The sequence below is a fragment of the Haliaeetus albicilla genome, chromosome 6, assembly GCF_947461875.1.
Source record: "Haliaeetus albicilla chromosome 6, bHalAlb1.1, whole genome shotgun sequence".
Lineage (NCBI taxonomy): Eukaryota > Metazoa > Chordata > Aves > Accipitriformes > Accipitridae > Haliaeetus > Haliaeetus albicilla.
In genome coordinates this window covers 34319044-34344176 of record NC_091488.1, presented here as the reverse complement: position 1 = coordinate 34344176, position 25133 = coordinate 34319044, and the positions used below count along the sequence as shown (strand labels likewise).

At 41.3% G+C, this 25133-nt stretch overlaps 1 protein-coding gene and 1 long non-coding RNA gene across 4 annotated transcripts in view; both read right to left on the bottom strand.

The window, feature by feature from the left end:
* Positions 1-8812: 8812 nt before the first annotated feature.
* On the bottom strand, positions 8813-13118 carry LOC138685605 (uncharacterized). 2 transcript variants are annotated; one of them, XR_011324902.1, is made up of 3 exons: positions 12978-13118; positions 10018-10331; positions 8813-9616 (listed from the first exon to the last, which is right to left on the bottom strand). It is a non-coding gene; the product is annotated as an uncharacterized lncRNA (long non-coding RNA). The 2 variants fall into 2 exon arrangements; XR_011324903.1 differs by having other exon boundaries at positions 8813-9611.
* Positions 13119-22303: 9185 nt separating this feature from the next.
* PROS1 (protein S) overlaps positions 22304-25133 on the bottom strand; it is a 35350-nt gene continuing 32520 nt past the window's right edge. For both annotated transcript variants that reach the window (XM_069785503.1, XM_069785504.1), the window contains exon 15: positions 22304-24737. In XM_069785503.1, coding sequence (XP_069641604.1) covers positions 24592-24737 — 146 coding nt within the window. In that variant the 3' untranslated portion in view covers positions 22304-24591. The remainder of the gene's footprint in view (positions 24738-25133) is intronic.

Here is a 25133-nt window from a genome sequence, read left to right as displayed (position 1 = left end):
CACGCAAACGTTAAAGTGAATTTTTCCTCATGTTTTTTGAAGGGCTTGATCATACAAACACAACTTCAGAAAGTGTCTTCAGTGCTGCACTGAACCTTCCTCCTGGTTCCTAGAGAGCAGTAAGGAAGGAAAAGAAATGTGTTCACTCAACAGAAGAGCTATATTTTGCTCGTATTTCAGTATAAGCCTGCCTATTGTGTTCGTGAAACATACTGAAAAGGCAAAAAGCTGAAATTACAGTCTTAGCATCAAAATAGACTGATCCATGGTTTATATGCAGCTAATTTCTTACTATTTAACCCACTTTTAGCTACATCCCCATATGCAGCCTGTTTCAGTCTTTAAATGCTTTCAAGACAGTTAAGGAATATTAATTCGTTCTTCAACCCAAAAGGGTGCCCAATTGTTGGGTCAGCTGTTAAGAAAGGGAAAATTGTCATGTGCACCAGGCAGCTTGCTTTCTTCCATTTGATCAGATTACAAATGATTAATCAAAGCTAAAGACTTCTTACGAGGAGGCAGTTCTCCATGTTTGAGAGTCCACATTATTTAACTCATTGTATGCCTTTTGTGAATTATTATTTGCTGTTATTGTGTATTATTTATCCAGTAGCAGCCCCTGAATGAATTAACTCATACTCTGCTTTAACTTGTACCATCAGAGCTTGTAGTTCAAACAGGAACATGCAGCCCTTATATTATTTAGGTAAGGAAAGTTTATTACTTCACATTTATAGAGCCTTGGTTCTCCTGTGCCCTATAATCACAGAGGTCTTTTACTAGCATGACCGGGAAGTGAACTCACAACCATTTCTAAAGGAATCCAGCATCTTGCAGCTTGAACATGAAATTACAGCTTCTGTAGCTCTGTAAGAATATATTGTGACTTTCATCCTGTTATATTACAGTGTATTTTAAAGCCATTATGGATAGTTTGGCAGCTGCTAGAAATCAGCGTATCGCTCTCAAAGCCAAATGAGCTTCACTTGTTAGCAGAGTTTGCTGAGGACTTGGCCTCTTCTGATTCCTGCAGAACAAGACATTCGATGTGCTCTGTGATTTTGGAGCACATCCTGCTGGTGGTTTCAAATGTGTATTCCTGAGTTGCTCAGCCCATTTGAAACTCAGCTCCTGAATCAAAAATGGATAAAGAAAACTAATGCTCCAGGTTGTACTTACTTGTTCAGCACCGCCAACCTAGAATAATCACATTGCCAATATTTGAAGTTCCTCTGGATGGACAGTAGTGACATTTAGAGAACAGGCCTGTTACAGGTAACTTGGTTGCTCTCTAAAGAATCTGTATGCTTGTCAAATCAAACAGGTTGTCCTTCTCCTTGTGGGGAATAATGCTCCCATGTTTCAGGAAGTCTGTTTCCCATCAGTAAGCTACTTCCATCTTGATAGAAGTCCTTGATTACATCTCTCTGTGAAACTTTGCTTAGTTAAAGTTTCAAATACCTCTTAAGAATTTGATCTGGGCAGCCAATATGTAGCTTGTCTTTACAGAGATGCAAGCCACAGGGCAAAGGCTCAAGAAGTCTTTGCTTGCCTTCATCCTCCTACTCAACGTTTGTGCATGGGCACAATCAGCATTTGTTCTTAACGAGCCTGTAGCTGCCCTGGAGTGAGGAAGCATGCTGGGTGGAAAGCTCAGCATCAGCACTCACACTGAGCACTGAGGCTGGCTTTGTACACCACGACCCTTCGAAGAGTAGGCGCAATGCATTTTGAAAGTCCACATTCTCTCGGGAATTCTGACCCATGTGGTGTGAAAATGAAAGATGAATTTTCTAAGTACGGGATCGCTCTCGAAGGAGCATGAGGGTCAGCTTCACAGTGCTGTATGCAGCTACTTCAGTAAATCAGAATGGTTTCCAAGTGCCTCCAGCTGTGTTACAGCTCTTCTGTTGCTACTCCTGGAATATTAACGGAGAGAAAAGTAGCATCTTACACAGGGGCTGTGATCCTATAAATGTCGCCGCTCAGAATCCACTTACATGGAAGCACTTTTGGGGTAGAGAACTTTGGTTTCTACATCAGTAACCAAAATCTCTAGCTCTCTCTGGGTTGGCTTGGCCTGTTGTAGTAGATAGGAAGAATGAGGGAAAGATTTTGTTTGCCAAAAGACAGGATTTTTGTTGTTCTCTGTCTGAAATCATAAATAAATAGTTGCATGATAATTTAGGGGGCTAATTCAATGTGATGTTTCTCTTCATTTACCTCACTGAGTCCTGTTAATATCACCTTGGACCTAAAACTTTCATGCTTTAATAGTCAAAAGTTGAAAAAAAGCAACATAAAAAGAAAGACAATTAATTTTTCAAGGCAATGATTCACAGCAACAATAGCTTCCATCTAGCTGCCTCTTGTGTTCATGTACAATTTAATTTTCTAACTTTAGATTCATTTTGATTCCTGCCTCTAAGCTCTGTAAAATTTCTGGTGGTGACCTCTACTTCTTGCATAATTACTGCTAATGAAAAGCTTAAAATGCCTCATTTTGTTGGAAAGCTATTTAAATACTTGTTATCCAGCCCAAAGTCTGAGTTCCCCATTGTCTTTGGTGTACTTTTGCTTGGAAGGACAAGTTATGAGTGTTAACAAACTGGCTGCACTGGAGAAATGGTCCAGCTGTCAACTACAGGTGGAGGCTGAGTGGAGGCTGAACTTCATCCTAAATGTGACCCATAGTCCATTCATTTGCTAAAGTAATATGCTAGCAAAGGCAGGATTTTACAGAAAATGGGGAGGGGAAATGGCATTGCTCCACTACACTCTCCCTCCCTTTTTCACAATGTGTCACCTTTTTTTCTGCTTTACATGATTCAGTGTCATCTGGGTGAGGGCTACATCCAAGGAATGAGAAGTAAATAAGGTGTGTGGGCAACTCTTTGGTGAAGCTGTGTTGGTTTGAGTGATTTTCTGCAGGGTTGAATGAATGGAGGATGCGGTCCAGAACATTTTCTTTAGCTGTCCAGGACTGAAACTGGAGCAAACTGAGCTTCTGTGGAGAATTAAGGCTTGAGTCTTGGATCTATAGCTGAAAGCTTTACCTGGTTTTCTTTTTATTAAAAGGGTGTTCAGCCATCATCTCCTGGCTCCAAACCCGACTGGAGGAGGAGTGGTTGAGTGGCTGAGGCACTCGAAAGTGGCCTTTGAGAGCCTGATCTGCTACCCCACAGTGTCCTGTGTGACCTCTGGTGTGCTACTCAGTCTCTCTACACCTCAGTTTCCCATTTATTTTAAAGGTGCACTTCCCTGCTTCTGGGAGAACTGTGAGGACAAATACACAAAAAATTTCTGTAGTGTCTGAGCCTTTCTGAATGGGGCTATTACAGAGAGAGGTGAGAGCTGGTTGGTTGGAAGAGGCTGTAGTGGCAGAAAAGAAAAGCCATTGCCTCAACCTTTGTCCGGTTGGGAAGCTTTTGACATCTATACAATACAGGTAGCTTTTTAGCATGGCTCCTGCTATTGCTAAAGCACTCTAGTCTTGGTTCTGATCTTTTCCCAGATGAGAAGCTTGGGATAATGGTATATCAATGAGCCTTCCTCATCCCATGTTTAGCTGGAAACGTGGGTAGAGGACAAGAGATTGGCAGAAGGTATGAGAACTGATTCCTGTAGCTTCTCCAAAAGGTAGACAGGTGGAGAGTGTATCCTTCTTCCCCCACAGATAATAGAAATGAAAAATCAGGAGTGGCTGGAGAAGCAAAGCCTCCTGGTTTTGAAGGAAAAAGGTACCTCAGGAAGGAGGAGCTGAAGAACTTTTTTCTATTTAACTGCATGTCCAGACAAGATCAAAGGAAATTGGCTGGGACAGAGGAGAGACAGACAATGCCTCTCTTCTCTGTCTCCAGTGATTCAGAGAAAAATGATAAACTGTAAGAGAACGATTGAGGACATCTCTGAGGACTTTGCCCTAAGCCCAAGGTTGCTCCACTCTGGTGAGGAAACAGAAACAAATGTGCCCATTTTATTGATCCACAGCCTTATATCTCACATGTGTCTGTCTTTTGTTGAAGACCTGTTCACAGAAGCAGTTTGTGCCCCTCAGCTCTCATTTTCCCTTGGAGGGTTGTTTGTGAGCCCCAGGGTATGCAGAGGCTTGAGCTCTGGCAAATGGGGTGTGTAAGCCCCGGGCTTGGTGGGGAAGGGGAGTGAGTTATGGCAGGGTCTTTGGGGCCCCGCATGGTGACTCTGTGCTCCCGCTTCTGTGAAAAGAGACAGGCGGGCAGGCCCTGGGACGACCATGGACACCAGGGGAAGAGCACTTCAATCCCTGTCAGCCTGGCGGGAGCCCGGATGGGGAGAATTGTAGGTGTAGGTGTAGGCGGAGGCATGTGCTGAGGGATCAATGGCAGCAGCAGTCCTGTATGGCAGGATGCAGGAGCACCGGGTATGAATGTGATCTCGGGTCATGCTTACCATGCCACAAACCCCTTGGCTCCAATTTAGTTTTGTCTGGCTTTTAAGAAGAATCAGCCCCCGCTAACCGTGGCTGGCCAGCCACCTCTTGCTCTCATCTGACGAGTCTGTCACCTTGCCACTGCTGAGTCCTCCAGCTTCGTGAATTTCACAATACGGACTGCAATCTGGTTTTCACCTGAGAATCTCAGGTTTTGTTGGAAAATAAATATATTTTTGGCCCTTGTGGCTTTAGAAAAAATTCTGAAATATGTGAAATTTACATGCTGTGAAAGGGGGTGGGCAAATTAAAAGACCCTAGCATTTATTATTTTTAAGTCTACTTCTTAGCATATCTCCGGAATTTTGAGGCTTGACGTACAGTTGGGGTTTTTTTAACATTTTGAGGTGATGGTGACACATCTTTGAAACTCTTGATACAGCACTGTGGAAAAAGCAAGACATGAAGAGGCCAGATCCTGCCCTTTGCATGTGTTATGTGTATCTGGAGCCATGTCATGGAAGTGAAAGGGATTACTTCTGGTAAACAGGAGGTATACTTCTGGCCTCTGGATTTGGAGGAGAGTTGCTAATCTCAAATTTCCTTTATGTCAGCTCATGTAACCATAATTACCAGGCACTGGTCCCTCTTATCCCAGTCGCCTATCTGACATCTGCGCAGAACTCTGAAATCCCTAACATGTTGGTGTGAATCTGTGCTAGTCCTCTGGTTGTGGGAATTTTTTTTTTTGTTTGGGGGATTTATTTCTTTTTTTCTGATCAGGTGCACAGCACACGCCTGGTTCCCACAACTGAAAGGAAGCAGTTTCTTGGTGTTCACTCTCCTGGGCAGTAATTACAATTTATCAGGAATGCAGTTTATTTTGTAATTCAACATTTCCCCATAGCACAATTGTGTAACACCTATACAAATATTTGTTCCTGTTAAATGCTTGGAAAAAAAAAAAACATTATAGTGGAGGTCAGAATAGGCCTAAGGTGCTCACAGGAACAAAACCTTTTCTTTCCCTGTCCTTGAACCCAGTCCAACGTTCATTAAAATCCTTAGTAAGACTTCCATTGACTTCTGTAGGAGTCATTCCAGATCCTAAATATCTGTAGTTCCTGTCAGATGCTATATTGACAGCCCTACTCTATTTATATATTCAGGTGGTATAGTAGAGGTAAAACAAGACTGTCATCATTGCCCAAGTATCAGTTTTGAGGGAGAGCAGTTGGGCATCAACAGACCTCAGTTCCTGTGCTCCAGCAATCACTGGTTTCTCTGATTACAAGTTGGATAAAGGAATGAAAGTAATTTTTTCTGATTAATTTTGTACTGAAGCTTCTTCTTATGGTGTCAGGCTAGTACAATCTACACCATCTTTTCCTGTTAAACAGCCACAAAGAAGAGGTTAACGTGACAGATAGAGCAGTGGTGGTTACTACTTTCTGGGCCTCTTTCAAGTCTTTAAGGGTAAGCATTTAGAGCAGAGCAAAAGATGTGAAATCTGGTAGTTGCAACTCGGGATTTCTTGTGATTATTGAATAGTTGTAGTATTATGCAAAACAACAGCAAGAAAGTTAGAAAACTGGAATGTAGAGCAAGCAGCTGTGACTTTTTCCTCATTTTCTTTTAAATTTCATTTGGAAGGAAAAAAGGCCAGCATAAGAAATACTTTAGCAAACATTTTTTATTGAATATTCATAGCCTGCTGGTGAAAAATAGTGTGGTTATTAAAATATCTTATGCTCTCATATGGAGATAAGGCCATCAGATGACGATCCTGATCAGGAAGCAATGTGATTGAAATGACTGTCAAACTATTTACACAGGGATGGCTCTTATTTAAGCTGCCACTCCTGCTGAACTCCCTGGAGTATTACACCCCTCTGCCTGCCTCGTGGTGCCCCAACAAAACAGTCAGAAGTGTAGACTTGAAAATGAAAAAACAAAATGTTCATGAAGACTGTGGGATTTTTGTCCATGTTTGGACGGACTGTATGAACTATTTGAAACATATTTTGGTGAATGACCTTTCAACATAATCCACTGAAGTGGAAAAAAAAATATTCTTACTTTTTTTTTTTTTTTGAGCACCTACTCATTTGCATGAAGTTTTTATTTTTTGAGAGTGTCTCCTTTTTTTTTTCCCCCATGTAGATGGAAAGTCTTGTTAACTTTCCAGATTAAGTGATAAAAGTATTTTATCTCCTTGTGTCCCACTCCTTCTATAGACTGTTCTACATCCATGTAGCAATCTGACTGGCAGAGCCTTCACACTTTGAGTCAGAGCACACAGAAAACAGTTTTAGTATATTCTGCATCTTTTTTTTTTCTTAAGGAACTAATGCTTTTTGCGGATAGAACACCTTTTCATGTCAAGCAAGATCCCAACTGATATGCGATTTTGGCTTGACTCAGGAGTCAAAACCAAAATGGAAGACATATCCAGTGGTGGAGCAAACAACTTTCTTGATGTTAGGAGTACCATCAGGAAATTCTGAAGGAACTGGGAGCCAGAAAGCCAAACGTGGGAAGAGTGCTTCAGGAAAGCTTTGTCATGTGGGAGGTACCAGCAGTGCTCTGAAGGAGCCTACCTGCCTCTCCAAGGGTGGGGATGAACTAGTGAGCGGAGTAAACACTCCCCATTAGGTCACTCCATCATCTCACTGGGTATGTGGATTACCATAGGGCTGGCACCACCGCGACACTGCTGCTGTCATGGGACTTTGCCTGCATGCTTGAGCCAACAACACCTGAATTGTTGGTGAACAACAAGAGGCTCAAGAGCCATGAATTCATGATCCTTCATCTAGCTGATTTCTGAACCAAAGGTTGCCCATTGGGTTCCAAGCAAAATAAAATTGAGATTCATTTTAGCTTTGTAATTTTACAATGCAGCTGGAACTTTACGCTTTTGTGTCAAAGAGAGTCCTAAAGGTAACAACAGTTAAAATTGTTCCTCTGAAGCACTTTGGGTCCATAAGAGCCAGATGAAGCTATGATCCTCTATATGTGTGTGCACACATGGAGCTCACAGCAATGAGAAGAAATTAGGTATGGAAAGCTAGGTTTTTGTTACCCTTGACTGGAAAAAAAAAGGAAATAAAAATAACAGCATTCTCAAGTGCTCACAACTCAAAAGCTAGTTGCTAAAAGCTAGGAAATCAAACCCAAATCAGAAGTTTTAAATAAAAAGAGATGCTATCTATTCGGATTCCAGTGTTAAGCTATTAAGCAGTACATTTCCAAGTTATTTCAACAACCCTGAGGGTGATATGGCAAATATGTATTTTACTGTGTTTTAATAATATTTGTATTTCTGCAAAAGAAATTACTTCTAGGTTATCTGATGAACTCTAGCCAGGTCTTTGGTGGCAAATCCCTTGCCTTTTTTCTACGTTGCACTTCTGCATCATCGACCAGCTTGTTTCTATATAAAAAAGGTGACTGGAATTTGCAGGTATGATAGTTATTGGTGATTTCACACTTGCTGCGAAGCCAGACCTTTGACAATTACAAACAGATGCCTCTGTAACACATTTGGTTCTGCTCAAAAAGTGGAAAAGTTGTTTTATTCTCTATTAAAATAATAATAGTAAAACTAAAGCTTTATTGTAAGTGGTAAAACTTATGCAGTCACAGTCAGGAAAAATCTTCATGATAAAACTATTCATAGTTTCATTCAATAGCAGTATTTTCTGCTTAACTTGGTTATTTAACTAGACTTTATCTGATGCAAGTGTTAAGCAGAAGTGAAGCTGGACTGAGAATGTTAAACCTCTGATTATTCATCAAGCATGACCTTCACTTGGAGTAGCAGGGCCACATTCAGTGGGCCTGCAAAGATTGTACTATCTGAGAAATATTGTTTGTCTCTCCTTTGGCGGGGGGGGGGGAAGTCAGATATTCCATATAATAATCCCTGATCTACAAAATTTTGACTTCTGAAAATTCTTGTGCTGTAGTAGTGTAGAAGATAGACACATATGAGCTTCCAAATTGAAACAGTGACCCAGACATAGCCTGTGATGCCTCAGTTAACTGCAATCTTAATTAAAGATTGACTGTGTGCAGAAAAACTAAACCAGAAAATTCTTTAAAAACTAAAATAACTACTACCATCTAATGTTTAAATGTTGTTACAGTGGTTAATAATGCTTTGCAATAATATGTGTGCATCTCTACATTTTCAATAATAAACAGATTGCATAAATGACAGATGTAGAAGCTCCTGTAAGCTGATGAGTTCATTATGGGATTATATGTTTAACTCAAGTGCAAAAATAATCATAGAAAGAATGTTCATGCTGCAGCTGGTTGGAAAGAGCAATGGTAACATAAAAGGTTTTTGTCTTCTTTTTTTTTTAATCCACTGATCCTTTATTCTATATGAACTCATCACTAGAAGACATCAAAAATCTTTAAAAATCAAGTTACACAGGCCACAAGACCAGGATGTGCACAGAAATCTAAGTTTCGATTTATTTATTTTTAATTAACAAGTGCTTTGTGTAGTGCAGTGAAACAAACCGTGTTTGCCAGTGTTTCTCCATTTAATGCACTTTATGAGAAAAGTCCAGGTTCTGAAGCATTAAAATCAATCTAATTGCCTTTGACATGTCTGCTGCTTTTCATATTTTCTTCTCCGGGATCTATATCTCTTCTTGGTACCTGGTTCTTCCTCTGTTTCTGTTCTCTCTCATCTTCATATTACCTTCCTTACTGTTTTCACCTTTCTTTTCATCAATGAAGTTTCAATGGACAACATTCTTTGAATCAGAAATTTAATGCCACTGCACAGTGAAGGACCAGACGCCACAAGGTTATAGGCATGCCTACTCTACAGTCATAGGACAATAACGTAGATATCCATGCTAGCTTTAAACTGTCTCGCTTGGTTAACAATACAGGTCTAGGCACCGTAGGGATCAGCATGAGATAATGTAACCTAACTAAGAAAAGTCTGCAGAAAAATCCTGCAAAACCTTCTTCGTTGGGGAGTTACACTGTGCAGTAGTTTTGAGGATCCCTGTTTAGATCAGGATCCTCAGACTTGGAAGATCGCTGCTGGGGGAAAAAGCGAAATCTTCTACCATCTCTGGTGCAGAAGTATTCATGAGATTTTAGGCGTGAGTTTCTTTCCACTCTGTCTGGATCCCAAAGCTGCTTTCCTTCTCCTCCAGTCAGATGAGGCTGCCTGTGCTAGAAGAGCTTTTGGTTATGATCTGGATTCACACTTCACGTAAGTGTGGAGATTAATTAAGTGAGGAACGGATACCCAAGACATTTATAATTAACGCCTTAAGTAAGTTATAAACCAGGGCTCCAAAGATGAAAGCTCACTGCTTGACTGATTTACTAAATCACACATTCCCTCTCGACCACTGTTTTAAGGGCACAATCTTTGCCAGCTCCGTGCACGTGCTTTGAGAGTTATTAACTTCAGAGATTCTTGCATTATCAACATCACAGTATTTTTTTCCCTAGCACTGCAGTACATGCTCATGTTAAATTCTTTGAACTTGCATCACTTCATAAGATCTGATTAAACCTTTTAGACCTGCAAGTAGATGTTTTGCATATTGAAGAACTTAATCTCATACCTACATCTTTCTGCCTCCTGGGGTTCCCCACATGAAAGGTATTCTCCATCAGCTTCTCAGATGCTTCTATTTTCATCCTGGAAAACTATGATGACTTTAGGGGGGATCTAAGTGGGAGCAAGTTGCTTTGAACCTTAGTTTTCTGCTACAGGGTGGGCATGCTTTTCAGTTTCAAATTTAATTAAAAAAAAAAAAAAACAAAACCCAAACCATTCTGGCAGCTTTCGAGAAGTTGGGTACTTTTTTCTTTTTCTTTTGGCATTTTCAGAGAGAGTGTTTGGAGTCTGGTCCAATACTCCTGAAGTCTAAGAGACCTGGGGACAAGAAGGGAAGCCAGTATGGCTAAAAGCAAACTAAGGAGGTTATTAGAAGTAAAAATAGACATCCTTCAATAAGTGGAAGTCCAAATGAAGAACATAGAAAAGATAATAAACCTTCTGGCAAGCTAAACGTGAAGCCATAATAAAGCTGGCCAAAAAAAGATTCTGCGGAGCAAGGGTGCAAAGTCTAACAATAAATACTTTTTTTTCAAATATATCAGAAGCAGGAAGTTTGCCAGCAAGTTGATGGGACCAATATATTACTGAAATGTAAAAAGACCACTATAGAAGGACAGGTCTACAGCAGAAAAGCTTGAAAGTATTACATTTGTGAATGCTCATTATGGAGGGGCTCAAGGAAGCTTCCCTGTTGGAGCCAATTGTTTGGGACTGTCCTGAGGAACTGCTGATACTGAAGTGGTTTGATAGTAAAGGGGATGAGAATAAATCAATACAACAACAGGGACAAGGGCCATGCTATAAGTGTGCAACTCGTGCAAAAGCTCTAAAGAAACTCAAAGAGCAGTCAACTCTTCTTGGATCTTAGCACTTAAGTCAGCCTTGTTTTAGAGATTTATGTCACTCTGCATCTGAAGCTGCTTTTCAAAAAGGCTTCAGGACAACCAGGGAACTACAAACGTGTATATGACTTCCATATTTCCAAACTGGTATAATCTTCCCTTATTATAGACAAATCAAGACCAAAACAACAACAAAACCCAAACCCATGCTTATTACAGAGCAAAACAGATCAAATTTCCAGCTTCATTTCCTTTGTGTGGATAATTGTTCCAAATTCAGTTGAAAGGTAATACTGTTTTTTTATCATTGCTTGACTTTTGACGGGAGACTACCTTCTCTTCTACCTTGAAGTCTTACCAGCTCCTTCAGTTTAAATCAGATTCATACACTGCACAGTTGGGATAAGGAGTGGAGAGGAGGAAGTAATACTACCTAAAAATTGAACAGGGACTGTGAGACATTTGGTGATTCATATGGCTGGGAGAAAAGCTGGTATTCCCACTTCCCTGTAGTATTAGTGTGGCTGATTTGAAAGACTGGCCTCAGCTCTGTTCCCTATCCCTAGTACTCAGGGGAAAAATAAGGATTAAGGTTATTGTAAGTGATATTTGTGGTTAAGGCATACAAGGGCCACCTGGTCCCTGCCTGATCACCAGTGTAAGTCAGAACAGCCAGTTTATATCCCATTTCCCCTGGTCCCTTTGGAGCTCTGAAAAGCAATGAAAAAGCCTAGAGCTGTGCACTTCATCTCCTCTTTTCTTCAACACTCCCTCTTCCATTTCTTGGTGCAAAACCTGCCACCTGCATGGGGGACCGAAGCACATTTGAGGATAAAACCCCATCCTGCCCATCTTGTGCTTCCTAAGAAGCTTCTTCATAGAAAATTACTTCATCTGGCCTTTTTTGCCCTCTTTATTTTACAGTCAGTGGCATAAATAGACTATACATAAACATTCATATGACCTGTCAATAGGTAAGACCTATGTTGGTAGGGCTATGTTCAATAATAGCGTAGTCAAAGCTCCAACTACCGCGCAATAAAACTCTTACTGTCTGTGTGGTACAGGGCTATGACTTTAGAGACATTTTGCATGTGCAGATGCTACCCAAAATGCCTGTTGATATAAAGCAGATGTGTTCATTTCATCCCAGCACATTTTCACTACAGAGAATGTTGTTGATGATAATATGTGGACTCGCTACTCATTTTGGGTTAGGATTTAGTTTTACTTTTCCCTCCAGGGTCTTGGTGTAGCTTTCAGAAATAGCTAGAAATCTCTGACCAACCTATGTGAACATGTAGGAGACCTTTACCAGAAATGGTGGATGGGAATCCAGCTGTATGTAACAGGATCTTAAGCATTGACTTCTGATCCCTTAACACACCTCTTCCCCCCCCCCCCGTTTTGTTTTTTTTTTTTTTTTGCTTTTGTCATGAATAGTGTATGGAGCCTGTAAATGAGCATCTCCAGGTGGTTGTTGCCTTTGTTGTACCTTGAGCAATTGCTTTCAGCCTCCTTCATAGTCAGATACAAAACCTTAGTCTGGGTGCTGCAGGTGCTAGAATTGCCTGAAAATCATTCAGGAATGACCAGACCATTTAGAGACACTTGAAAATATAACTGGAGAGGATCCCCTGCTTATCTGAGATTACCATCAGAGTATATTGCCGCTGAAATGTTTTGGGTTAGCTAAAAAAGTAAGTCGTTTCTGCCCAATATACTTCAAATATTTCTTCTGCATTTATGAAGATTGTAGCTATCTAGACTACTGAATTTTTGCTTTTATCCTTATTTGCAATGTATGGGTTTTTCCTTATTTTATATATAATTTGTAATTGCTAAAACTCCAAGATAGAACCTTCTTAATTCCCTTTAATTCAAAAACAATATGACTAGTAGAAGGGAGGATGAATTTACCCAGATCGCTTCAGACATGCTACAGTTATTCCACGAAATCTTCAAATGCCATTTCAAATGTTCATCCAAACTAAATGTCTACTCTTTTACAACGGTGGGGAGAGATCCTGTTTGCTCATTAAAAAACCCAACCAAACAAAAAAACCTCGTTCCCTGTGTGTTTGCAGGACTTCACAAGTCTGCAAATGTCAGGACTTACTTAATTTGTACTATAACTCTTCTAGAAGATGAAATGCAGTCGGTTTCTCCTGACAGTGTTTCTGTAAAATGAAGAAATCACCATTCTGCCCTAGTCTTTGCCTTGCTCAAACCACCGCGGGGATGTTAGCTGCACAGGAGGCTGAGGGAGAGGAGGAGGAGAAGAAGGAGCAGGAGGAGGAGGGGGAGGAAGAGGGGGAGGAGGAGGAGGAAGAGAGGAGGAGGAGAGGGAGGAGGGGCTCCCTGCCCGCCCGGCCCCCGGCGCGGCCGGTCTCTCCCGGTGCCGCAGCGCCACCCCGCGGTTCGGCGGTGCCGGCGGCGGCAGGCGCTCCCCGACGGCCGGCGGGTTCGCGCCGCGGGGTTACGAGGAGAATTACCGCCCGCCTCAGTGCGCCTGGCCGAGGGGAAGCAGGGACACAAACATCTTTCGGATGCGCCGTGAGCCTCTGCAGGGTGCTTGAGCTGGGCTTAAGGAGACCTCACCACGTTATGCAGCAGCTCTGCCCTGTCTGGCTTCTGCTGACCCGCCCGTCTCTTGCCTCTTCTGGCTGGAGCTGACTGGGAATTTCCAGGCCGAGGAACCGAACGTGGCGTCTTGTGATTTAAGCGGGAACGACCCGTTGCTCAGGAGCCCTCAGGAGCCCTCAGGAGCCCTCAGGAGCCCCCAGAGCTCGGCGGCCAGGCAGGTGCCGCCGGGGAGGGCAGTCGGTGGGGCAACTGCGGCCCGGCCCGCCAGCCGGGAAACCCAGCGCCCGGCTCTCCGCCTGCCAGAATCCGCTCCGAACGCAGCCTAGTGTCTCCTCCAGCGGTGAATTTCACGCGGGGTCTGCTTCTCTGTAGTTCCTTCGCATTTCTGGATTTCATTCGCGATACAGAAAGAAGGACTTTGGAGGAAAACCAAGGAGGGTTTTCGTAGATAGCAGTGCATGCACGTCCGCTTTCTCTACAGCAGATCTTGCATAACCTTTAGAAAGTGACTTTTCTTATGGAAACCTGGTTTATGGAACAGCAAATGGATGACGGATAGCTGATCCCCAGGGAAAAATATGTACGTCATCACTGACAAGCATGTGGAAAGACCACCAAATTCCAAGTTGATGGTCCCAGGCTGATAACTGTATTAGCAAATATTTTATATAAGCCTAGCTTGTGTGTTCCTTGGTAACTATGTTGGCTTTAACAGCTAACATAAACATAGCAGATACAAGCATTTCTTTAAGATCTGGTGTATCACATTATGTCAAAGCACTGAGTGAAAAAGTGGCAGCAGGTCATCCAAAATAATGGAGTTAGTTTGACGTGAAAGGATTTTTGTCAGCTAAGGTAGAAATTCTACGGTGGGGGGAGGGATGTTTTGGCCTTAAAATATCTGATTCTCCACACATACACGCTCCACTGACAGCACATCAGTAGTTAGCCGTATGAGAAACATCCATTTCTCATTGGTTTTAGTATCTTAATTAAACATATTTGACAATGAGGCAAAGGCAGAGTGGCTGAATGGACACATCGCCACAGCTGATACATGCAGACAGAAGTGCTACATGGCAGATATATGTTAATATGGGCCATCACCTTTTGTCATGTTGTAAGCAGAAGCTCCCCTGCGCCCCCAATGCAGAGTCCTGTGTATAAGAAATCTTATTTGTGCTGTCTCAAACCGTCATGTGTTTATGTTCCTTTTCAGATGAACTTTAATTCTGACCCTGCTGAGGGTATATTGCTTGCTTTGGAAATACTTGCAATATCTCTAGAATGTTTATTTTTCACCCCAATATGCTGCTACATTCTTGCAAGCTTTCTCTGGTTGTAATGCAATGTTTGGCCAGGAAACAGAGAACACAAATGAAAAACAGTGCCCCAGTCTTAGGGAAACGTAGTGAACCTATGACAGAAAGTGTTTTGTTGGAAACAAGACAAAGATTTCCAGAGAAATAATAAACAGCTGGTCAGCATCTCTGTAAGGCCATCAACTTCAGATGTGTACTTCCTGGAAGGGTCAGAGTACTTCGTTTAATTCTCTTCCTCTGCCCTCAGCAGGTGGGAGAAGCAGAGGGCAGGTCTAGTGATAATGTTCCAAAGCAGAAAATTAGACATTTAATAAGTGTAGCAACAATACAATTTGCATGACCAGCTAACCATCTACAGATTGTTTCCAGTAATGGATCCAAAGCGCTGGCTTCCTCCAGGTATTTGCTGAAGACCAGCACTTAAACCAACTGTACATAAAGAGTCAGGCTCCAAAGGGTCAGCAGCGGGAAAACACTTCTCCCCTGCAGTGTTATGCAGGAACCTGTCTAACGTCAATGTTGACATTAGGGTCTCTTTTGCCAGGGTAGTAGAGTATTGGAAGGGTCAAGGCAAGACCTGTGTTTTCTGAAACAAGGGCTCAACCCTTCATCGAAGCAAAAGAAGTTCCCAAAACCAGTGTCAGAGAACCTGAAAGCAGACCCTGGTGTCTATGAAGTCATAGCACCATCAAGTCCCAGCACATGGGCTAGATAGAAGTGCAGCTCTTAAGGTGAGTCCAGGTACAGAGTCAGACCTGGTTATGTCACCTCAGAGGGCTAGACAGGAGCCTTATTGTACTGTCACTACCCTGAGAGTCATCAAAATTCAGGTTCTCCATGATAGCTAACACCTTTCCCTTCAAAACTACATCACAGAGGGATACGACGTCTCAGAGCAACTCTAGAAGCAGGACATCCCTTTCTGATAGACCTCAGACTGGTCCAGGGGAACAGCAGGGGATCATGTTCTCCCATAAGTGCAAGTACAGCTTGAAGAGCTGTATAACCTAAGTATTAAGACTAAAATGTTGTAGGATGGCACCAGGTGCTTTGAATCCCACTTTGTGATCAACAACAGAGGCACGGAAATAAGTGTGATGCAAATCAGTAGAGGAGGCTCAGATAGGCATTTCCTCATCCAGAAGCATGAGGAGACTTGAAGAGCCTGGAGTTGAGAAAAATTGAATGAAAGGGCTAGAAATGAGGATGTTTTACAAATGCAGAGAAAGAGGTAGAGTCCTATATGACCAACCCAGTCATAAGAAAGCAAGTCAGATTCATTTGTGGTTTATGAAACAGCAAGGGGATTGATAACTAAATGCCAGTGGCAAGCTCTGCAGTGCGGATGGTGCCTGAGCCCGCAAGAACCCAGCATGCCTGTTACACTGCAAGTGAACCTGTGCTGGCAGCTACCATAGCCCCTATTTTATTGCTAAACTAAGTAGGTCAGACATGTACATTCACTGGGATCTCAAAATGCTCCTGTTGTACTCAGATGAACTTCCATGTGAACATTCAGTGAGTAGCAGCATATCCACAGATCTGCTTTCACCGGTGTGGATGATGGGTGGGAAACCTAACACATGGAAGGAGGGCACTAACATAGAATAGAGAATTTGCCTTCAGGACAGTGTTTGGACCAACCTTTTCTTGCTATAAAGGCAAAATAAAATGGTCACGGGGCAGGGTTGGCTTTTGCCCTATAAGGCAAGGTAACAAAACTGGCAGTCTTGTGACCAGCAGCAGATGAATCCTTGTAGCTAATATGAAGACATAAAATTGCTGTAAGTATTTTTGCAAATCAACCCATAAACATTGCAGTGTCTGTGGTGACGACAGACAGACAGCCAGAATAGCTGCAGTGCTACCTGGGCCTTCTTTCCCCTTTGCAAAGCAGCATAAATGGGCTTGCATCATGCTCCATGCTGGTGTCAAATACAGCTTGTTTAAAGCAAGGAGGGTTATTGTAACATGTCATTGCTTCCTGGAGTGTAGATGTATCATCTATAGGCTACACATCCTCTGCGCTCCACACTACACAACAGTGGAGCATCCAATGGTACCTCTAGATGGCAGGGCTTCGTAACAGCAGTTGAACATAAGCCCCGAACAACCAGCCAGGTACCATCTGCTCTCTCTCCTCTGCTTGCCTCGAACGGCCAGCCAGCATCTCCTTTCTGCTATAAGGACTGAGTGACAGCCAGCTAGCTCTCCTCCAAGGCTCAGACATAGCCATGCCAAGCGACTGGACTCTGGTGGAACAGAAGTGGAGATTAATTTTGCTAGCACACTGGAGTCCCCAACATTCTCCCTGGGGCAGTGTATAAATCTAACTGCAGTTTGCAAAAGTCACTAGTGTCATTGCAACTTTCTTCATCACTAGGAACTGAAAGTCTGGATAGAAAGTTCCCAGCAGGAGTTTAAACTTGGCATTGCTGCATAAAGCCAATATGTCTGATGTTCAACACAATACTTAAAATGTATTATGCTATGCATTGATATATAGTACAATGTACAACAGACATGGGAAATCATCAGATTTCTGGATTGTCTGGGAAGTTGCTTTCTAACTCTCTGTATACATCATACTTAGCTGGGACAGGTTAAAATTGGTCTCCCAATGCAGTACTGTCACAAGCATGTTTTATTTTTGTTTGAAGTCAGAGAATCTTTGGACCTATTTCTCTTCTGACTGCAAATATAAACCTCTGTGTTTGTACCCAGGTAGATCTTTGTTCTGGTAAAGAATAGCACACAATTTAAGTTTTGGCTTTGAGGTACTGTGTGTAGATCAGGTTCTTCTGGCTGTCTAACAAGACAGATTTGCAGAAGCATGAAAGGTAGTGGGGTGGTTGACTTTAAACAGCAGGTGGATGCCTAACATCCCTTTGCGCCCTTGGAGATCATTCCTTCATGTATTGTTTTGTCACCTGCCTACACAAACACTTTCTGTAGTTTAGGAGTTAAACCCAACATTAGCAGCAGAAAAATCAGTGCACATAATGAAGAAAACCCCATTGATTCTGGGCAAAGGCATGAAGCGCTTCAGGGGTCTGTTTAATAAACATTGTGCATATTCCTGAGGAACTAATATCCTCTTTTAAATTTTCACTGGTTGGTTTTTGGGGAGCAAGTGGAGGGTGATTTTTATATCAAGACCTACAATAGGGTGTAAGGTAAGACTGATTAAATCAATTTCATCCTTGCTTAGCAGCAGTTTCTTCAGGTTTCTGGCAGTAGCTGGACGTTTGAAATATTGGCAAAGTTTGTTCTTACTTTCTTATAGATGAGCTAAACTACATTTTCAGCCCTTGAAATCACAGGTCATAGCTCTGCTTCACTGGCTTCAGCTAATGACATCACTGACACTCAGAACAGAGCAAGGAACTGCTGAATGCATCAACTACTACTATCGTTAGTGGTGGGTAACTTGGGACTCCTTGTATCTTCACCTTTTGATGAAAGTCTAAAGCCAGTTCAGAAGAAAGGTTGCTACCGAGCACAAACAGCTGAAAGAGTAACCATTTAAGTAAGTTACCTGCTTTACAACAGCAGTAAAAACCATTTTATTTTCTGCAGGAACAAAATATGAAAAGAAGATTCATGTCATTTAAATCAATGATTGGGCTTTTCAGTGACATGTAAAGAACTTACCAACCCATATTGCCCCAAATTATTGTGATTATATTCTGTCTGCTTGTTTGAAAAAAATTCAGCCTGTATTTCTAATTTTTGTTATTTCTTTAAAAAGTCTTCCCTGTGTAAATAAAGTTTGGAAAATAACAATGTAAGGCTCATCTTGCTTTAAGAAAGACCTACAGTAACTGTGCTCATCTTACTTGAAAAGATTGTTCTTATCCATTGTGTATTTAAAGAGACAATCTTTTTTTTTTATATGGAGCATGCTTGGAAATATTGTTCCTTTACCTTTGTCTAAAAAGCTAAGTGCCTACAAAAGCAGCCTTCACTTGTGAAGACAGGACACCAGTCCCTCTCTTGACTGTTTGACCCAGACTAATCTCATTTCCCGTATGGGGTGGAGCACCCCAAGGACCGGGGGTTTTGGCCCACCCCAGCAGATGGAAGGACATTTTGGGGCAGATCCTCATGTCATCCTGGTTCACATCTGTGGAAAACAGCAAATGCAGAGTAATGACTTCACTATGAGGATTTTGTGAAGCTGCCAATAAACTACTTATGAATCCTCTGAAAGACTGTGAGAGCGTGTATAAACCTTCACCGAGACACAAACTTCAGTTCATCTGTACAGCTTGCTTAATGCCTCTATTGCCCAGTGTGGTAATATAAAGTCATGAATTACAAGGTGATAGGGTTTGCCTGTTCCAGGCAAACAGGTTTGTTAAATCCACACAACCTTCTGTTCCAGGAGAAACCCTTTCAGCAAAAGGCTGGCTTCCTCCCAGATTTAAAAGGAAAGATTGCTTTTCAACAGGCTGTGTCAGCAGGAGTCTGTGACCAGCTCGTGGGAATGATCAAGCATTCTGTGATAGGCTAGAAAAGAGTAAGGCTTGCTCTAATGACAGCTGGTTTGTGGTTTTCTTTTTTTTTTTTTTTTTTTTATACAGAGTTTTGGTTGATGGGAATCATGCTAGACTTTGAAGAAAGGAAAAAACCCTTCCTGGAAAGGTAAGCTACTGCTGAATGGTAACCAGAAATATTGGCTGGTTTATACATGAACTTTTCTTTCTTGGGGTTTGTTTTAAGCAAAGCTAGTTTTATTCTGTATCTTCTGTGCTGCCCAAACCTTGCAACAATTCACGTGTACCTTAGCATGTGTCTTACAGTGCTCTTCTTATGTCCCACTAATTAAGGCCTTACCTTTAATTAATATTTTATTTATAATATCATAAATAAACCCACTAGTAAGTTCTGGAAGTATTGCTCACCAGTCCTGTGGCCCTCACCACCTCTTCAGTTGACTGACGCCGGGTGTCAGCATTGCTGTTAGCACGTGCTTCCCCCGCCAGTGCTGCAGCCGGCCTTCAGCAGAGGAAGTTTGACCTGATCGGAGATGAATGAGGCTGATGCTGGCCCTGTCTCTAGAAAACCTAATTATATGGCTTTTTTGTAACTGCAGAGCAGCGTATTGTTGTGTTGGGTTTTATTTACCTTTTAACTGGGGGATGGGAGGGGAGGGAAGCACAGCTTCCTGCTGAGCATTAAGAAACAAAGCACTACTTTGGAAATGTTAAAGCTTGCAAAAGTAAGGCAAGATTTTCAGAAGGGCTTCAAGGACCTATTTTGCTTATGAGGAAAGGTGAGAGAGAGACTCGATCTATAGCAGGTCTAGCATCACAGACTAGAGTCTTGTACTTTCAGTGTCTTTGGTTACTCTTCTAGTGACAGATACTCAAGGGCAACATGAAGTCCTTGTTTAAGCTGCAGTTTACAGTCAAGCGTGCCTGTTCATATACATGCATTTGTAAAGCTGGCCTTGGGGTGGGGGGGCACACACACAGCCCTGACTTTTGAGCAAACTGTTGCCATGCTGGATGATGGAAAATTGCCAAGTGAGGTTAAAAAGTAAGTGGGGTTTTTTTGAAAGAGGTGTTGATGTGTTTGGAGGGGCATAGAGTGGAAGAGAGAGGAAAGGTGAAAACATCTATCGGATCAAATGGGCATGTGGTTTTTGGTGTGTGTGCTGTTTGGTGAGGGTTTTTTTTTTGTCAGTGTTGTTTCTGATTTTGTGTGTGTGTGTGTCCCTCCTGCAAGTGCTCCACTAGGCTGGATAGAAGCCAACACACAAAGGTGGACTGGGTTTCTGCCTTTTCAGCGTTTCCAAAATCAAGGGACAGAAATGAAGCACCATGCTACTTTGAAAATTTTCTGGCACAGATTGCTGCATAGGATGCTTTTATGTTAATGTTTGTGTATGAAAATGTTACTTTAAAAAGTACTGTTGTCATAATTATTTTTGCACATGTCTGACTTTCCCAAAATGCACCTAACTGCTTATGGGGAAGGGGAGGAGGGGTGCGGTGAGTAGTTTTTTTGCTTTACATGTTGTTGTGCTTCCCATGGTCCTCATCCTGAATGACAAGGCGGGGGGGGACGGGACACTCTGTGTCTCTGCAAACCTATGTTGTGTGATACTGGTTTCTTGTTACTTGTGGTTTTGCCACATTCCTAATTTGCTGGGATGCTACAAATTCCTTTAAAAAAAAAACCAAAACAAACAAACAAACAAAACCACTCAGAAAAACCCCACATAGTTAAGTCCTGAATTACATACAGCTGTGTCGATTTGCAACCACTTGATTGATTCAAGTGCCTATAAGCAACGTACTAGCTCCCTTACTGGGAACCAGCTTGATTTAGCTGCTTATTCACGTATTCCTATTGAAATGTAACTACCCTGAGAGCAAAAGGATATGCCCAGTGTAACAATGGGGGTACAGTTGTTTTGTGGATAGGAAGCATTTTTTAAAAACATGAACAGTAAACCCTGTTACTATTAAGGTTTTGTAGGTAGTTGGGATGGATTTTTTTGTAGATGTTCCTTCTGATTTCCAGTGATAGTGCAATGGTATTTCCATCTTGCTGGCACTTCAGCACCCACAAGCTATATCTAACATGACAGGAACCAAGGTCACCTAGCTCTGAACTGCTGCTCTGGGACTGTGGTCAGGAAAAGACAAAACCAGAGTGTGAGTATCTCGGTTCTTTTTTAGTCACAGTGATGCCTTCCTTACCCCTTTGGTATTAGCTATTATGGTTTTCTTTGTATCCATTTTTTTGGTACATTTTTGGCAGATAAAACATGAAATTGCTCCCAAATCAGGGTGGTTATTTTGATATAATAAGGTTGCTGAGGCAACAAAATATTAAGCGTGTATGTATGACTAATGACATCAAAGGACCAACATCAGTGCACTGTTCAGTGATAAGCAGGACCAGAATGACTGAAAATGAGTTTGGCCTCTCTTTCTCTGAAGATGACAGCTCTAGAGCTAATCTTGAGTATCAACAGTGAAGGTGTTTGCACTCAATCTACTAGGAGACACGCAAGCATTAAAGAATGTAAAGTAAACGTTGATGAGGCATGTAAGCAGGAAGCTGCTCTAGTATAAATGAGAACCAATTCCATGACTAGATTTCATTTTCAAGGAAATTAGGAGATACTGATTTTTAACACTTGGTGCACAGGAGCTGAAAAAGCACAGAGCAGGTGCAGCTGTTCTGTATAAACACTGAATGGCCCCTGCTGAAATGTACTTCATTGTATTTTTAGGCATAATCATCTGATGAAGGAGAAAAGATAGGAATCAATAACTTTCACTGATCCCTTTTCTTCCACATGTAGTTTTAAGTAAAGCTTAATTTCCTCAGGCAATATTGAACAATTAATAAACTTAAAAATTTATCTAGAGAATATGGATGCCTATTTGGATAGCATATTAATTTGAGCCAACTCTTTTCTTTGAAGCTGAAGATTATCACAATCTCCTGAGTAAGCCATTTGACCACTGGAACAAGTCTTACACAGTGAAAATGAACGAAGATATGCAAATACAACTTAAAATGAAAAGAAACTTGCAAATGCTGCTTTATTTAATTCTTACAATAGGGAGGCACTTTTACATTAAAAAAAAAGAGTGCAGAGGTTTCATTATAACTGCAAAATCCTAAAACATTATTCCATGAAAACAAAAAGAAATGGTGACTGCATGAGAAATTTTTTTTTTCTTTCATTTTACCTCTATACCATTTATTACCCTTAAACAAACAAACAAAACCCCAAACCTTTTCTTCTGGTCGCACAGGCCGACACAAGCATTTAGAGTATTGCTGACACTTTACTGTGTGTTTCTCATCTCATCATTTCTGTGTTTGTTGTGGAAGGCAGAGGCTGACCCAGAATTTAGTGGTGCTGCCGTGAGATACTGTAAATAGTGATCACATGTGTATTTGATGTCAAAAGTCCCAATTCAGCTCTGCCTTGCATGCAAAGCCTACTTATTTCAGTCAACTTTTTCTTCAACTTAACTTAGGCCCAAATGAAGAATGTGTGTGTTGGGATGGAAGGAGAGCAGGGAGGAATGCTTTCCTGCAGTTATTTCCCCTCCATGGAGTCTGGAGAAATCAAAGCTTTTTTTACATGCCATCTTAAAAAAGTGAACTATTAGTTCACAGGCAATTAGCCCCTGAGTGTCAGCCGTATGGTATTCCTGCTGATAAGCAGCTACGTATGAACGAGGGCTGGACAGATTCAGAGACTCTACTGAGGCTGGCTGGTATGAAAGTCAGAGCAAATCCTGTATTACATTACACAAGTGGGAAGTGAAGTTAACTATAACCTCAGACAAAGCAATAATGTTGAAAGATGGGCTCATATTCTGCAATACTGATGTACTAATGTTAGTGCTCAACAATGAAAGAAACCTCACTAATGTCACTGGGAATAGCTCTGGAGAAAGGCAATACTCAAAGTGAGTATTGTCACAATCCATCCTTCTGTACATACATTTCCACTTCAATGTCTCAAGCTAAGAAAGCAAATCTCAGGTCAAGAATCCTGGCAGATAAATGTCTCTCCGGTTGATGGATGAGAGTATATATTCATTGCTTATAGCAATTCTCTTGCTATTTATTTGGTTTGGGGTTAACAAAACCTCTAGGTGAGCTGCACAGGGAGGTTTCTGATTGTGTGAAAATGAGGCTGGAAGTGGAAAGAGCACTCAAAGGATGTTAAAGAAGTATTAGAAATGCTTGAAATGAGCACACCTGAGGAAAACAATACTTTTCTAATTACCTGTTCCATTAAAGTTGGCTGAGCAGAATATGGCTTTACATTCTGATGTTACTAGCAAAATTTAGGCTTTCAAGTATGTCAGAAACACAACTGCAAGAGAGCTCACAAACAAACCTCTTCTGGGGCTCTGTGAATGCAAGGTTGACCTAAATAAAGGGAATAATATGATGGACTATTAAAGGGTGCTCATTTTGAGGAGTGCTAGATTTGTCACAAATGGAAGAAATGTTTACCACAAATTCTCAGCTTTACGTAGCAAAGTCCAGTTTGATGTCCTGTGATGAAGACCAGAGCTCCTTCTTTCAAGCCATCTCCTCTGTTTTCCAAAATTGCCTGGGGTGTATTCTAACCCACTTTGAAAGCAAATTACCTGACCTGATCCAGAACTCTGTCTAAAGCTGGGTTCCTAAGATAGAAGAATTAAAGCTGGTACAGTATAACAAGACCTATTTTCAAAAATTGAGCTACTTACAAAAACACTTCAGTTTTGAAGTTGCTTTACCAATATTGATACAACTTGTAAACATATTCACTGAGAGCTTGTGCTCTGGATTCCGGGGTATTTTTTTGCTTTACCAAAAGCACATGTTACAAAACCTGTAGAGATTTTTTTTCTCTGTATATTATGCTTGGAAAAGTTTGAGACTAGTTTTGTTTAGATTCAAATACATTACCAAAATTTGCAACTCGTAACTTTATGCTGATATATGGAAAATAAGAAGTAAAATTGGTTCTAAACAGAACTTCCTGAACTTTCGCTCCAAACTAAATATATCAAGGGCATAGTATGAACATGGAAGATAAATCTAGCTTTAAGATTTATCACTGATATGAATAAAAGAATATTTTACAGAATTTTCATCTTGATTGTCTCTTTACAGCTGAAAACAGAGGGGATTTTTTTCCCTCATTCTATATGAAAGGGAGGAAAAACATGCTGTTGATTACTTTCCTGGCACATCTTGAATAAAATAATACAGGCTTCATTATGGAATGAGACTAATTACACAAATTATATCTGAAAGAAAAAAGTTAAATTAAGAATTGAATGGTTACTGCATAATCAGTGGGCATGAGTGAGATCTAATGTCATTGTGTTTAGAAATGGCTTCATCCAGATCCAGCTGTCTGTTGTTGACCTTCACCTCCATGCAGCCATTATAAAAAGCGGTTACTAACGTAGCACCCAGAGGAACATCTGCACAGAAACACATTCAATTTATTAGGCCAAGGCATACAAATTCTTATGTATTTTTCAGATTAGCAAAAACACGGGGAATACTACATTCCCCATCCATTAGCCAGCCATGGGAGAAAAAAGCAATTTGGAAGGAAACACTTAAGTTCTTCTCCCTTTTCTTCAAGATTGAGATAAAGTCAGCAAAGATGAGAGAGGTCAGTAAAATTTGAAATATGCGTTAGGAGTCTATTCCCATCCAGAAACCTAACTATGTGAATGTTTTTCATAGCAGTATTTCCTGTATTAACAACAGTGAACAAATAGTTTGTTTCCTGGCGTCCACTGTTCTCGTACTGACCTACAAACAGATGTTTATGGCTTTAGAGGTCACAGAGAGAACCATCTTGCTTTTGC